A 14,614-nucleotide genomic window follows, 5' to 3' on the forward strand; every position below is an offset into this window, starting at 1 on the left:
CGACTGCTGCAGATTAAGTTTGCACAGATGTTTTGATTCTGCTCTACAATGGTCCAAAAATATTCCTGTGTGCCCTTGGAAATGATCTTATGAAAAGACCGAATGTAAGATTTGACTGGGAACAGAAATTCATTAGAATTCTAAACTCACTTCAAGGAGCACAGAGAGGACCATTTGTACCAGTTAAAGTTTGACTGGAGAAGCGGAAGCACCAGGAATGCTACAGCAGAAGGGATTTACTGTAGAGATCTGACCTTTCCCAACTGTGGAAGCCGGCCACACAGCCTAGGCAAGCCTGCTGCTTCTGTCTGCACTGGACGTCAAAAGCCGGCAGGGCTGGCGTTCGGGAGGGAGGAAGGCTGAACTTGAAGGAGGGGAAAGGGAGGAAGGGCTGGAAGCCACGAAGATGAACTAGAATGTACCTCTGCTGCTCACAGCCTCTAAGGCCCCAGCTTTAATGATGTGAGTGGCTTCAAACAGGCTGGTGCTCATCCCCACAGGGCTGCACTCACATCTGCACCATGATTCCAAGTAGCGATAGCACCATGATCTGGAGAGTTCCGGAGGAGCTGTGGACCTAGCTACCGTCGCACGCCAGCAGCGGGTCAGCCCGCCTGTCTGTGACAACCCACGGGAGCTGGGACAGCACCAGGACCTACACCAGCCCTCTGACCAGGAACATGGCCACTTCACTTTCCAAATCTCGGAGAAATTTCTCTTGTACAACTACAGCCTAGTGCAATACAGGGAAAGAATTTCCAAGAAACAGAGTTCCAATTTCGTTAAATTGACATAATACAAAGCCATCATATCTTGGTAAACTGCCTTCATTTTCCATTGCACCCTGCCCCACAACCTGGTAGAGTAGGCACTCTAAAAATCCGCTTCCTTATTGCAATTTCAGCTGATTTCTTATTTGAGAAAAACTGATTAATATGTTTCTATGCATCCAAGTACCTTAATAGTAACAAGCATTACACATCTTTATTTATTAATTAATGTATTTATTTATTGTTTATTCTTAAGGTAATTTCTAGCTCTCAGTATGTGTGACATTCATTCAGTGAATCAAAGATAATAAATAATTTTAATAAAAACTAGGTTTGAGGGGTGCCTGGGTGGCTTAGTTGGTTAAGTGTCCAATTCTTGGTTTTGGCTTGGGTCATGACCTCATGGGTCCTGGGATCAAGGCCCCCTCCCTCACCCTTCCCATGTGAGGCTCCAAGCTCAGCGGGGAGTCTGCTTGCAGATTCTCTCCCTCTGTCCCTCCCCCGACTCGCATGTTCATGCTCAGCAAGCTCTCTCTCTAAAATAAATAAATAAATCTTAAAAAAACAAAAAACAAAAAACCTAGGTTTGAGCTTTGCACTGGGAAAGACAAGCTACAGAATTGGAGAGAGTATGTGCCAACCACATAGATGACAAAGGACTGGTACCTACAATACATAAAGAAATCTCAAAATTCAACATAAAAAAATAAAAATCCACGTAGGAGATGGACAAAAGATATGAAGAGACATTTTAACGAAGAGGATATACAGAGGGCAAATAAGCACATGAAAGTATATTTAACACCATCAGCCATTAGGGAAATGCAAATTAAAATCACAACGAGGTATCACTGTACACCTATCAGAGCCACTACAATTTAAAAAAAAATGACAATACCAAATGCTGGTGAGGAAGCAAAATAACTGGATTACTCATACACTGTATGGAAAGGTCTGGAAAACAGTTAATCGGTTTCTTAAAAAACTAAATATGCAACCACCATGTGACCCAGCAGTTGCAATCCTGGATGTTTATCCCAAAGAAATAAAACCTATGTTTACATAAAAACCTGTAAATGAACGTTTATGGTGGTTTGGTTTGTAACAGCCCCAAACTGGAAACAACCCAGATGTCCTTCATCAGGTGGACATCCACACAGTGGAATACTACTCAGCCACAGAAGGAGTGAACTATTGATATGCAACAATCTGCATAAACTCCAGAGGATTATGCTAAATGCGAAAAAAGCCAATCTCAAGAGGTTACATACTATATGATTCCACATATAGCATTTTCAAAATGACAAAATTATAGACATGGAGAACAGATTAGTGGTGATTATGGAGCAGGGTCGGGTGTTACAAATTAGGGGGTTGTTACGAATGAGGTGTTTCTAACTATGGTAAAGAAGCAGGAAGGATCCTTATGACAAAACTGTTCTGTATCTTGACTGTGTGGTAATCTTGGAAATCTACATGGGACAAAACTGCATAGGACTAAATACACACTTAACAAAAATAAAAGAGTACATGTAAAACTGGTAAAATCTAAATAAAAAGCTGTGGATTGTTATCAGTGTCAACTTCCTGGTTGTGATATTATACTATAGTTATGCAAGGCTTTAACCCTGGAGGAAAATGGATAAAAACCTCTATATTATTATTTACAACTGTATGGGAATGTACAATTATCTCACAATGAAAAGTTGTGTTTTTTTTTTTAATGCCAAAGACCCTATAAGAAAAGAAAACTACAAGCCAACATTCGTGATAAACACAGATGCAAAAGTCCTCAACAAAATACTAGCAGACTGAATTCAACAGCACATTTAAAGGAACACACACCATAACCAACTGGGTTTTATCCCTGGGATGCAAGAATGGTTCGACATGAACAATTCACCTAATGTTACATACCACATTAACAAAAGGGAGGGTAAAAATTACATGATCATGTCCATAGATGCAACAAAAGTATGTGACAAAATTCAACACCCTTCATGGTAAAAAGTCTCAAAAACTAGGTTTAGAAAGAATTTACCTCAACATAATAAAGAACATATATGAAAAGCCCACAATTAATATCATACTCAGTGGTGAAAAACTGAAAGCTTTTTCTCTAAGATCAAGAACAAGACAAGGATGCCCACTCTTGCACTTCTATTCAGCATAGTACTGGAAGTCCTACCCAGAGCAATTAGGTGAGAAAAAGAAATAAAATGCATTTACACTGGAAAAAAAAAGAAGTAAAATTATCTGTTTTTATATGTTTGCATACGACATCGATCTTTTATGTTAGAGAGCCCTAAAGACTCAAAAAAAAAAAAAAAACAAAAAAACAACTGTTAAAATATTCAAATTCAGTAAAGTTGCAAGATACAAATCAATATACAAAAATCAGCTGCAGTTGTATCAACTATATTTCAATAAAAAAAATCAGCTGCATTTCTGTACACTAATAATGAACTATCCAAAATTAAGAAAACAATCCCATTTACAACAGCATCAAAAAGAATAAAATACTTAGGAATAAACTTAACCAAAGAGGTGAAAAACTTGTAAAATTAAAACTATAAATCATTGACAAAAGAGATTAAAGAAGACACAAATAAATAGAAAGACATCCTAAGTTCATGGATCAGAAGACTTACTATTGTTAAAATGTCCATAATACTCAAAGCCAATTATAGAGTCAATGTATTCTATATTAATATCCCAATGGCTTTTTTTTTTTTTTACTGAAATAGAAAAAAAAAATCATAAAAGTCATTTGGAACTACAAAAAACCCTGAATATACAAAACAATTCTGAGAAAGAACAAAGCTGCCAGCATCACACTTCCTGATTTCAAACTATATCACAAAGCTACACTAATTAAAACAGTATGGTACTGGAATAAAAACAAACATACTTACCAATGGAAAAGAACAGAGAGCCAGAAATTAACCTACACATATATGGTCAAATGCTCTTCAACATAAAGGCCAAATATTCACAGCAGGGAAAGGAACAGTCTCTTCAACAGTGTTGGAAAAACTGGATATCCACATGCAAAAGAATTAATCTGGACCCTTATCTTACACTGCACACAAAAATCAACCTAAAATGTATTAACAATTTAAATTTAAGACCTGAAACTGTAAAACTTGCAGAAGAAAAACAGAGGTCATGACCCCAGGATCCCGGGATCGAGCCCCACATCAGGCTCCCTTTCCCTCTGCTGTCTGCCCCCCTCCCTGCTTGTGCTCTCTCTCTTTCTCTCTCTCTCCCCCTGTCAAATAAATAAATAAAATCTTAAAAAAAAAAAAAAGAAAAGAAAAACAGGGAAAACTTTATGATGTTAGACTTAGCAATGACTTTTTAAATATGACACCAAAAGTACAAAAAATAAAAACAAAATTAGGTAACTGGGACTACATCAAACTAAAAAACCTCTGTACAGCAAAGGAAGTAATCAACAGAGTTAAAAGGCAACCTATGGAATAGGAGAAAATATTTGCAAAGCATGTATCTGATATATTATTGATACCCAAAATACATAAGAAACTCCTACAACTCAAGGTAAAAAAAAAAATATGATGAAAAAATGGGCAAAGGGCTTGAACAGACATTTCTCCAATAAAGATTCAGCCATAAAAAAGAATGAAATCTTGACATTTGTGACAACATGGAGGGACCTAGAGGGTATTATGCTAAGTGAACTAAGTCAGACAGAGAAAGATGAATACCATATGACTTCATTTATATGTGGAATTTAAAAAACAAAACAACCTAACAGAACAAAACAGAAACAGCCTGTGATACAGGAAACAACTGGTTCCCAGAGGGGATAGTGGGGGGGCGGGGCGGAACAAGCAAAATAGGTGAAGGGCATTAAGCACAAACTTCCAGTTATAAAATAAATAAGTCATGGAGACGTAATGTACAGCCTAGGGAACATACTCAATCATACTGTAATAAATTTGTATAGTGACAGACGGTAACCAGACTTATAGTGGGGACTATTTTATAATATATAAAAATATCAAGTCACTATGGTATACATCTGAAACTAATAGAGTATTTTATGTCAATTATACTTAAAAAAAAAAAGACATACAAATGGCCAACAGGTACATGAAAAGATGCTTAACATCACTAATCATTAGGGAAATGCAAATCAAAACCACAATGAGTTATCACCTCTGTCACAACCATTAGGCTGGCTTTTATGAGAAAAAGATAACAAGTGTTGGCAAGGATGTGGAAAACTAGAACCACTGTACACTACTGGGGACGTAAAAGGTACAGCTCCAATGGAGAACAGTAGAGATTCCTCAAAAAGTTAAAAATACAATTACCTTATAATCCAGCAATCCTACTTCTGGTTATAAATCCAAAAGAATTGAAATCAGGATCTTGAAGAGATATATGCACTGCCAAGTTCACTGCAGCAATATTCACAACAGTTAAGACATGGACACAACCTAATTGCCCATGATCAGATGAATGGATTAAAAAAAAAAAGTGGGGAGTGCCTGGGTGGCTCAGTCGGTGAAGCGTCTGCCTTTGGCTCAGGTCATGATCCCAGGGTCCTGGGATCGAGCCCCGCATCGGGCTCCCAGCTCAGCGGGGAGCCTGCTTCTCCCTCTGCCTCCTCTCGTGCTCATGCTCTCTCTCTCGCTCACTCTCTAATAAATAAGATCTTTTAAAAAAATCAAAAATAAGTGGTCTATACATACAATGAAATATTATTCAGCCTTAAAAAAGGAAATCCTGTCATATACAACAACGTGGATGGATGTGGTGGACATTATGCTAAGTGAAATAAGCCAGTCACAGGACAAATGCTGCATGATTATACTTATATAATGTATCTAAAATAGTCAAATTCATAGAAACAGAATAGAAGGATGGCTGCCAAGGGCAGGGGAAGGGGAGCCCAGGGAGCTGCTGTTCAGCAGGTATATAGTTCCAGTTGTGCAAGAGAAATAAGCGCCAGAGATCTGTTGTACCACACTGTGCCTAGAGTTAATGATATTGTATCGTGCTCCTAAGAATTTTAAATGGCAAATCTCATGTTAAGTGTTCTTACCACAATAAAAATAAATAAAAATGTTCTCGAATTCTCAAAGATTTTTATTCAAACAAACCTAGCTTAAGATATAATTAAAACAGTGTGTATATATATTTAAAAGGCCACTTTAACTTTATTTTCACTAACTACCTAAAATAAAGATCATTAAAGACATAATCTATGTAAAGTGTTTCAGGCCAATTCTTGGTTCACACTGAGTAGTTAATTAATGTGATTGTCCTTCCTTGCAACAATCTTTAGAGTTGTGTGGGTCTAGCATCATCAACCGCACCCTCGTACATGTCCCTCTTTATGCAGCTGCACAAGAAAATCCAGTGTGGAGAAAGCTTCTAGGTCTTATTTTAATCCACACCTGTGAACATGGAAAGATGAGCTAACTTTCTCTTTCTGAAGAGACATCTACCCCTTTCCAATAGTGCTGTGTTGTTCTCTAGATTTACAACTCAATCTTCTCCAAAAAAAAAAAAAAAAAAGAGTGTATCTCACACAGACAGTAAGATAAGACATACAAAGAGCAATGGTCTTAGACACCAATCTGCATTTTGTAACCAATGAGAACATAGTGAGGAGTTGGCCCCGCCGGGCAACTCTCCTGCCCCCTTAACCCCTGGTTCCCCCAAACCCTTGCTAACATTCCTCCTCATCAATGGCCTTGCCTCATTGTCTACTTCCTTCCCCACTCCTCTTTTCTGTCCCTGCCATCTCCTGCATGCCTGAAAAAACATTTTAGAAAGTCAAGAAGTGAAAACAGCTTCCCCATCCTCCACCAAGTGGGCACAGGCATTTGGCCCTAACCTTTTAAAATGGAAAATGCTCAGATCAAGAGTCTCCATGGCTGTTATAAACCCAGCGCACATCTCATGCTGTGAGCTTCCACACCTGAAATGAACCATCATCCTTCACTGTGATAAATGAAAAGGCAGGCCAATCTAGAAGATAAACATATATATTTGTGCCATCTAAGATTTTAAGAAACATTTGGAAAACTGAGAGTACTGAGGAACTCAGGAGCTGAGGTTATCTTCCAGCCGAAAACCAAAACCACTTTTCCAAGAGGACAAATGTTTATAAAATACTCTCTTCAGAGTCAAATGTGCAATTTCCTCACCCTCTTTTAAAACACTGAATTTTCAGTGGAAGAATTAAGTCAAAAGCCCATGAATTACTGCCAACTGCTATGGTTTCCTTTTCTAAGTCATCACAGCCACCTGTCAAGAAACCGTGGCCTCCTGGCCCCAGGCAAGCTTTTCAAGCTTCCTATCCCGTCTCGAATGACCATTACCATGAAGACGGGTTCATATTACACCCACTGGAAAAGGCTTAAAACACTGATGATACTGAACCAATATTATTTCAAGTTTTTGTCCGGCACATTTTAAGCTTAAATGCGGAGCCAAATTACAAAGGGTTGAGTCAAGCTCACGGTGTACGAGATAGCACTCACACAAAGCTCTCCTCCTCTTCCATCCGAAGCTAGCCCGCTTTTAAATGCAAGAGAATACTCCACCCTACAAAAACCTGGCGTTCCCTCGGTTCCCTTTAGACTTTATTCAAACCAGAAATGCTGAATCATGACTCTGAGGTTGTAAAACAAAAACTATTTCGACTGGGACACCAGGATCCCAAGAGGATCCCACGCTCGGCCTTCCTTTGCTTTGCATCTTTTAAAATCTTAAATCCCAAGCCGTTCCGCAGACCTGCAGACTGGAAAGGCTCCGGGAGCAGCCAAAGGCTGCAGGTCGGAGGAGAGCCTCCGCTCCCTCCGCTGCGCCTCCCCAAAACCCATGCAGCCCTGGCAGCTCCTGGCTCTCGTCTCTTCTCCTCCGAACGCGACCCCAAAGGGACTGATTCTCTCGCCATCAGCAAGGCTGCCCAACAGCCTCCGAGAAATTCCCAACTTGCAAGCATCCCCACCACAGCCTCCCGTCCGGAACCCTCCGGGCCCGCGCGGTCGCACTTGACCACCGTCCGGCTGGGGTGGGAGTGCGGGAGCAGCTCTACCAGCCCGCAACCAGCCCTTGCCCGAGAGACCAGCCCGCCGAGAGCGTAGACTCTTGAGAAACTCGATCCCAACTCCCAGCCCGCGCCTCCCGAACCGCCCCGGGAGCCCAGAGAAGCGGGGCTGGGGACCGCGGCGCAGAGTGGCGTGGAAAGAGGAGAGGAGGGAGGCGTGGAGGGGAAGGGGCCGCAAGAAAAGAAACGACCCCCACCCCCCAGCCGGTCCCGCAACTTCTCCCAGCTCGGACAAGAGGTGAGGAGAAACGGCGGCGGCTGCGAGCGCGAGGTGACGGACTCACTTGAAGGTGAGGACGCAGAGCGGCCGGTAGGACTTGTGGCTGGTGTTCTCGGCCATGCCCTTGCCCCAGAAGTCGTTGGTGAAGATGCCCCAGCGGAGCGGGGCTCCGGGCCGCACGTCGGGGTTGTTCACGATCGCCCACACGTCGTCGTGCACGAACTCGCCCTGCAGGGAGCGGCCGTAGCACAGGCAGCTCGCCCCGGCCAGCAGCGCCGCGGCCCCGGCCGGCGCGAGTCCGCGGTCCCGCCGCCGGGAGGGCGCGCGGTCCCCGCAGCCGCCTCGGGCAGAGCCTGTCACCACCATCGTGCCGCCGCCGCCACCGCTGCCCTGGCCGCTCCCGGGCGTCTGGCATCCTCCCCGGCCGGGGCCCCGGCGGCGCGCCGCGGCTGCCCGGAGGTGGGCTCTGGCATGGTGCGGCGGCAGCTGGACCCGCCGCTGGCGCCCCGCGCTCCGCCGCCGCCTGCGCCGCCGAGTTGGCCCAGCTGCAAATAAACAGCAGTCCCCCCGCCTCCCCCGGCCATCGCCACCTCCTCCGCCCCACTGCGCATGCCCCGCTCGCTCTCGCCTCCACCCGCCCCCCCTCCATCCCCGGACGAGGGCCGCCCCCCCACCCCCAGCACCCTTCGCTCCCGCCCCGCTCGCCGCGGCACTCAGCCCCCAGCGCCCGCGTCTCCGGCCGCCGGAGTTCGCGCGCAGGTGGAGCTGGGTCGCGGCGCGGGGCTGCCCGAGAGGCGGAGAAGGGCCACCGGGGTCCTGCCTGGCGCTCCCGGCCGTGCTCACCGCCGCCCCCCCAATCACGCACCCCCACCCACGGGGCTGGGGAGGGCCTTATCTGCCCGCACCTCCGGGCCCAGGGCCAGGGCGGGCTTAGCAGGTGCGCCCCCTGAAACCCCCACACCCCCCGCTCTGACACAGAGAAAAGTGGCCGCTGCTTCCCGGGAAGTTCCCGGCTTTCAGGACCCCGGACAACAGCGGCGGCGGCGCCCGGCGACACGCTCTCCTGCCCGGCGCCCTGTCCGCGTCTCGTCCCCGGGCCTTGCTGTGCCCCGCCGGCCTGCGCCCCGCGCTAGCAGCCTCCGCGTGTGGGGGGGGGGGGAGACGGGGGGGAAACGGAGCTGCCCGAAGCACCTTCCCGAAACCAATAGAAAGGGTCTCCTGGCCGGGGGTTTCCTGCCCGCCCCGCGCAGTTTGTTCAGGGGGCGCCCCGGGCTGTTTGCCTTTACCGCTCATTGCTCTGCTCGCACTTAAGAAAAGTCCCGGGTTCGATTTGGGGTTTGGGTCTGGGCATTGAATTGACTTCTGAAACATTGCTTCTCATTTTATTTCTTACTAAAACTCTTAAGACGATCCAGGAGATGCTGAGCAAATTACTTTTTCTTCCCATCTAAGTGGATCACTTGGGTCTGATGATTATTTCCTGGACTGTGGGCGTGTTTGAACTGTTCCTGCTAAGTCAGTACCACTTGAAAAAAAAGAAGAAAAAAATTTAAAACGTTAAGGCCTCTGGCTTTGACTCCCAATCTCCCCATTTTTCTGAAAAGTTATTTTCTTTTTCTAAAAATGCTAGTTATATATGTAAATAAATTACGTATCCCAGAATGATTACTAGAATTTCTCCAGGTTTGAAAAGTCTGTTAACTCTTTGAGGGCCATCGTAAATTTCCATTGCTGTATGTTACTGAAGTTACCTGGAATTTGACACATCCAAAGAGAAAAAACTTAAAATACAAAATTTGCCATTTATTCCCATCCTTCAAAAATTCTTAAAAGGTTCTTTGATCTTAAAAAAAAAAAGTAAAATAAAAGGCAGAAATTGTTCTTATACTGAGCATTTGTGTGACTCTTTACCACACCATTTTTTTTTTTAATTTTAAGATGTATCTGAGCAGTTGAAAACCCAGTGAATGAAAACAAACATATTCCAAGTCAAGACGCATTTCATCCATTTCACTTTGGTGATTTGAAACTTAGGGACTGCAAAATGAAACTGAGAAACCCAAGCATGGATGTTTTTATCCTTATGTCAAAACTTTTTGACTCTTGATAGCTTTAATATCCAGACCCCACACACACCTGAATCTACCATCTTCCCCGCAGAACACACTACAGCCTTTCCTCTTTGCCTGTCCATCAATTTAATAGAAATATATTAAGAGTACACTTTGTGCTACAATGTGCTAAATACTGGGCTGGGTGACCAAAGTGGCTCAGAGTGTGCCTCTGTGGGTGCGTGTATAAGGGTAACACTATAAAAGTCTAACTTTCTAAGTTAGCAACTGACTAGGATAGTGAAATTGCCTTTGCTGAAATGATAGTAGGTTTAATAAGCCAATATATCAATTCTTTACGTAAAATCCTTGCTTTGAGACAATATCTTAATCCCAAAGAGAGACTAATAATAGATTTTTACGGAGACCTTTTCTCCCCCTCCAATTACCCTCAAATTGCCCAGGTAGGAGTACAGCCCTGCCCAGCCCCTTCTTCTCTGAGTTGTTTTCCTTTTTAGATGCAAAGAGTTATCAGAGTTCTCCATGACAATGGAGAGAAGTGTAGAAGGACGGGAACTGGACTCCAAACTCCAAAAAGACAATGGAGGAGATAAAGAGGAAGAGATAAAGGAAACTTCTAAGTGGGATTCCAGATTTCTGAGCTCGGTTTCATTAAGTTTTCCTCTACATTCAGTGGCATCTCTGTTCTATTTAGTTTGGATAAGTTTGGGATTAATTCACTTTAAAATAGGGAGATACCTCAAAAGTCCTCTCAAGCACGAACCAGTAAGTAAATACTTTTTAAAAATTAAACAGTTCTTTGCAGCCCCATCCCTTCCTATCTCAATCTTGTTCTGTCTTCCAGGAAAACAGTGTACAAGTGGTGACGTCAGAGATAGGTTTACATTGATAGGCCAGTCCATCATCCCCTCTGCTTCTCTCTTAAGGTGTAAAGCACTCATCTTGGCTAATAAAGGGGCCCAAAAGAAAATGAGATTTCATTCTTGTTACTTAGTCTCTGATTATTTTTAAAGGATTTATAATTGGAGCAATACTACCTTCTAAGACATCTTTTGTCCACTCGAGCAATTTAAAACATAAACTATTACAGAAGTGCCTCTCTGAGTGTCATACAGAGTAAGTCACTCGTGTAAATTAAAATGGAGCACGGTCCTTAAAGAAATTAGGACACAACTAAAAATAAATCAAGGATAAGTAGGTATTTTACTAAAACAAATTTCAAATTACTGCCCACTACGCTTTTTCAGCCTAATATACACCCCATTCAGGTATACCCTATATAAAGGGACAAATGCAATGTTACAAAGTCATAAATTCAGAAAAAGAGTTGATAATATAATTGATATTAAAAATAAATGTTTGTGGTCTAGTTATTTAACTATTACCTGCTCTTGAGGAAAATACAGAAAAATAGAAAAAAAGAACAAGAAAATTAAACTATACTCTCCCCACCACTCCCTTGGGCCTGTGGTAGAACAGGCAACATGCACTTTAAGAAGCTGGTCAGCATTAGGCAGGACCGGCGTGGGACAGGCTGAGGTGCCCTGTGGTCTGAGCATTGGCTGCATCCAGGCTGGTCCAGGCTGGAAGCAACAATGGCAGCCGCAGCCCCCAGAAGGAGGAGGGGCTCCTCGTGGACATCAACTGGCTTCCACTCCCATCCCTGGATGTATCTCTGCGAATTCTGCCCAGAATTAAAATTAAAGATTATCGAAAATTATCTGTGATCTTGCTCTTGCTCTCAGGCAATAAACTTCATCAGCAAATTGCTACAAGATAAAAGCATACCCACGTACATTAAAATAAAGCATAGCAAGTACTTACTAGACTTCTTCAAAGAGATCAGGATCTCTGGTTTTGAAAACTGCTGCAACACTGCAAAGCAAATATCCACAGTCTTGGAAACAGCCCTTTCCTTTTGAGATTATTGTATACAACAGAAAACAGTATTTTCATATGAATGAAATTTTAATGACCTATATTTTTATTTTTACACTTTAATTATACACAAATGAAAAAGCCCCTTTTCTTGTACAATCTCCACAATTTTATAGGAAATGTCAGAAAAAAATACGAAAATGCTATGTATCAATTTACATTTAAAATTAAATTCAGGCTTACAACAAACTGATTTGTATGAAGAGTTAAATTTTTTTTAGAAAAATTACCCCATCAGAATCATTAGCTCTAGAAATACTATCATTTATATTTTGAAATAATTTCTCAGAAATGTATCTTCATGTTGTCACAACTTAGAAAATACTCTTAACAGTTCTAGTAGCAGTTGGATCAACAGAAAGATGCTTCTCAAAATTAAAATGTATCCAAAAAAGTCCTGATTCATAGCATTTGTTGAATTTCATGGTGTAAATATTCTTACCATGGTCAATTTCATGCCACCAACGTGATGTCACTGAAGGCAGAGATGGGAAGAGAGGCCTAGTAGCATAACATTCTACCTAATCTTACCAGACAGATATAGTAGATCTAGATAAGATCAAGATCATATTAACAGTAAAATACAGTAAAATAATTACAACACAAAGAGTTTTGAACATTTATTATCTTTGTTTTTAATCTAATCCATATAATTACAAGTTTATATAACTACGTGTTTTATAACAGCTGTGTTTAACAACCTGCTTACAAAACTCCTAAATATTTAACAGTTTTTGTGAACTAATATGAGTTGACTCTGGCACACTATCAGATGAAATGAGGTTGGTCATTATTGGTATCGTAATTTTGAATTTGAGTGTAAGTATGGGCAGAGGCAAAGGGATCGCTATCCTTGGGTAGTGAAGAATTAGCCTCACCTAAAGAGAGACCTGGCCTTTGCCTTAGCTACTAGAGATAATCTTTAGGCCCCTGGAATTTCCTGCCTAACAGAAGAGTCTTTGTTTGCCTAGGGCTTTGGCCACCGGACAGTCTAACAATGCAGTTTATGACGGGAACTTTGGGTCACACAACATCAGCTCTGACTTCTGAGGGATCGGGCGACTAAAGATCTTAGCCTGACCTCTGGGAGGGGCTGATGACTAAGGTCAGCCATGCAGGCAGTATGTGATGAGTCCCAGTAAAAACTCTGGACACCAAAGGTGAGCTTTGCCAATGGCAATATTCTGGTCATATTATCACACATTAATGCCAGGATAGAGACATATACCCTTGACTTCATGGAGAGAAGACAATGGGCATTCCGTGTTTGGTACTTCTCCTGGACTCTGCTCTGGGCGCTTCTTTCCTTGGCTGATTTTCATCTGTTTCCTTTTTCTTTAATAATACTTAACTGTGAGTGTAACAGTTTTCAGTGAACTCTATGAATCCTTCCAGCAAATTATCAAAACAGGGTGGTTTGGGGAACGCCCTAAACTTGCAATTGGTGTCAGATGCGGGGGCACTCTTGTGGAGACTGTGCCCAAGTGCTCCTTAATACTATTTTTCTCTTTTAAATTTTTCGGTAATACAAAAGTTTTTCTTTTAAGAAACTGGATAGCTATCCCCCAAGAAGAATGGAAGAAATGACAGGCATCACCAAAGCTGTTATACTAAACTCCCTTCTTTTTCCCTATTTAAAATCGTCTGAAAAGGCTACAAAAATAAAACAGAAAGAAGGAAGGAAGGAAGGTAGGAAGGAAGGAAGGAAAGGAGGGAGATTGGGAGAGAAGGAAGAAGGAAAAAGAAAACAGTAAAAACCTAGAGCCACTGCATAAATGCTGGTGGAGAGTTAACTTCGGGAACTCATGTGTGATTGTCAGTTTGTAGATGATGAAGCACAAAACGAATGACTATTTTAGAAAAGAAAGAATAAATAATGAGAAAAATCTGAAAGCGTGGTTGGTCTACATAAAATATTTCTTAGTCATCAATATTGTTTTATGTCCTATGCTGTACAGTAACACTTTGTTTTAATAGATTCTAATTTAATGTGTCACGTTTATCTATGTTTTGTTGAAATATAAAAATTATTTTCCTAAGAAACGCCCCACCTCACAGATGGTCCTGAGGTCCATTCCCCACCTTTCCTCAGAAGGTCTGGGGACAGACAAGATAAGCAGGCTCAGGGCGTAAAAAACCTAATAAAATACCTGCCAAAAGTCAATGACATTGCGGGCATCCTACATTATTAAAGTAGTTGGAGAACCTACCATGCCAGTTTTTCTTTGTCAAAAAATAAGATTATATTTGGAGATAAATAACTTCCCTTGAGAAATAACAGTCTCCCATCTTTTCTCACTGTGCTGCTAAGTCTTATTTCTTGGCCTATTTTTCCATATGTGAGATCATCGAGAGGGATACAAGTGAATCTTTTCAGGTCCCGCTGCAGCTTACAAAAAAAAAAAGAAGAAGAAGAAAATGTCTTTCAGATTTTATTTTTGGCCATGGGATTTTTGTTGTGGTGGTGGTGGTGGTGCTGGTGGTGGTGGTGATTTTTAAATAACTTTATGTCTTCTTTGCCCGT

At 42.3% G+C, this 14,614-nt stretch overlaps 1 protein-coding gene and 1 long non-coding RNA gene across 4 annotated transcripts in view; one reads left to right on the forward strand and one right to left on the reverse strand.

Moving 5' to 3' along the window:
* TMTC1 (transmembrane O-mannosyltransferase targeting cadherins 1) overlaps positions 1–8,579 on the reverse strand; it is a 259,957-nt gene extending 251,378 nt beyond the window's left edge. For all 3 annotated transcript variants that reach the window (XM_078075832.1, XM_078075833.1, XM_078075831.1), the window contains exon 1: positions 8,145–8,579. In XM_078075832.1, the coding sequence (XP_077931958.1) occupies positions 8,145–8,446 (302 nt within the window). In that variant the 5' untranslated portion in view covers positions 8,447–8,579. The remainder of the gene's footprint in view (positions 1–8,144) is intronic.
* A 51-nt stretch (positions 8,580–8,630) lies between these two features.
* LOC144382355 (uncharacterized) lies at positions 8,631–9,967 on the forward strand. Its single transcript, XR_013449126.1, has 2 exons — positions 8,631–9,017; positions 9,487–9,967. It is a non-coding gene; the product is annotated as an uncharacterized LOC144382355 (long non-coding RNA).
* Positions 9,968–14,614: the final 4,647 nt, after the last annotated feature.

Source organism: Halichoerus grypus, chromosome 6, assembly GCF_964656455.1.
Source record: "Halichoerus grypus chromosome 6, mHalGry1.hap1.1, whole genome shotgun sequence".
Taxonomy (NCBI): domain Eukaryota; kingdom Metazoa; phylum Chordata; class Mammalia; order Carnivora; family Phocidae; genus Halichoerus; species Halichoerus grypus.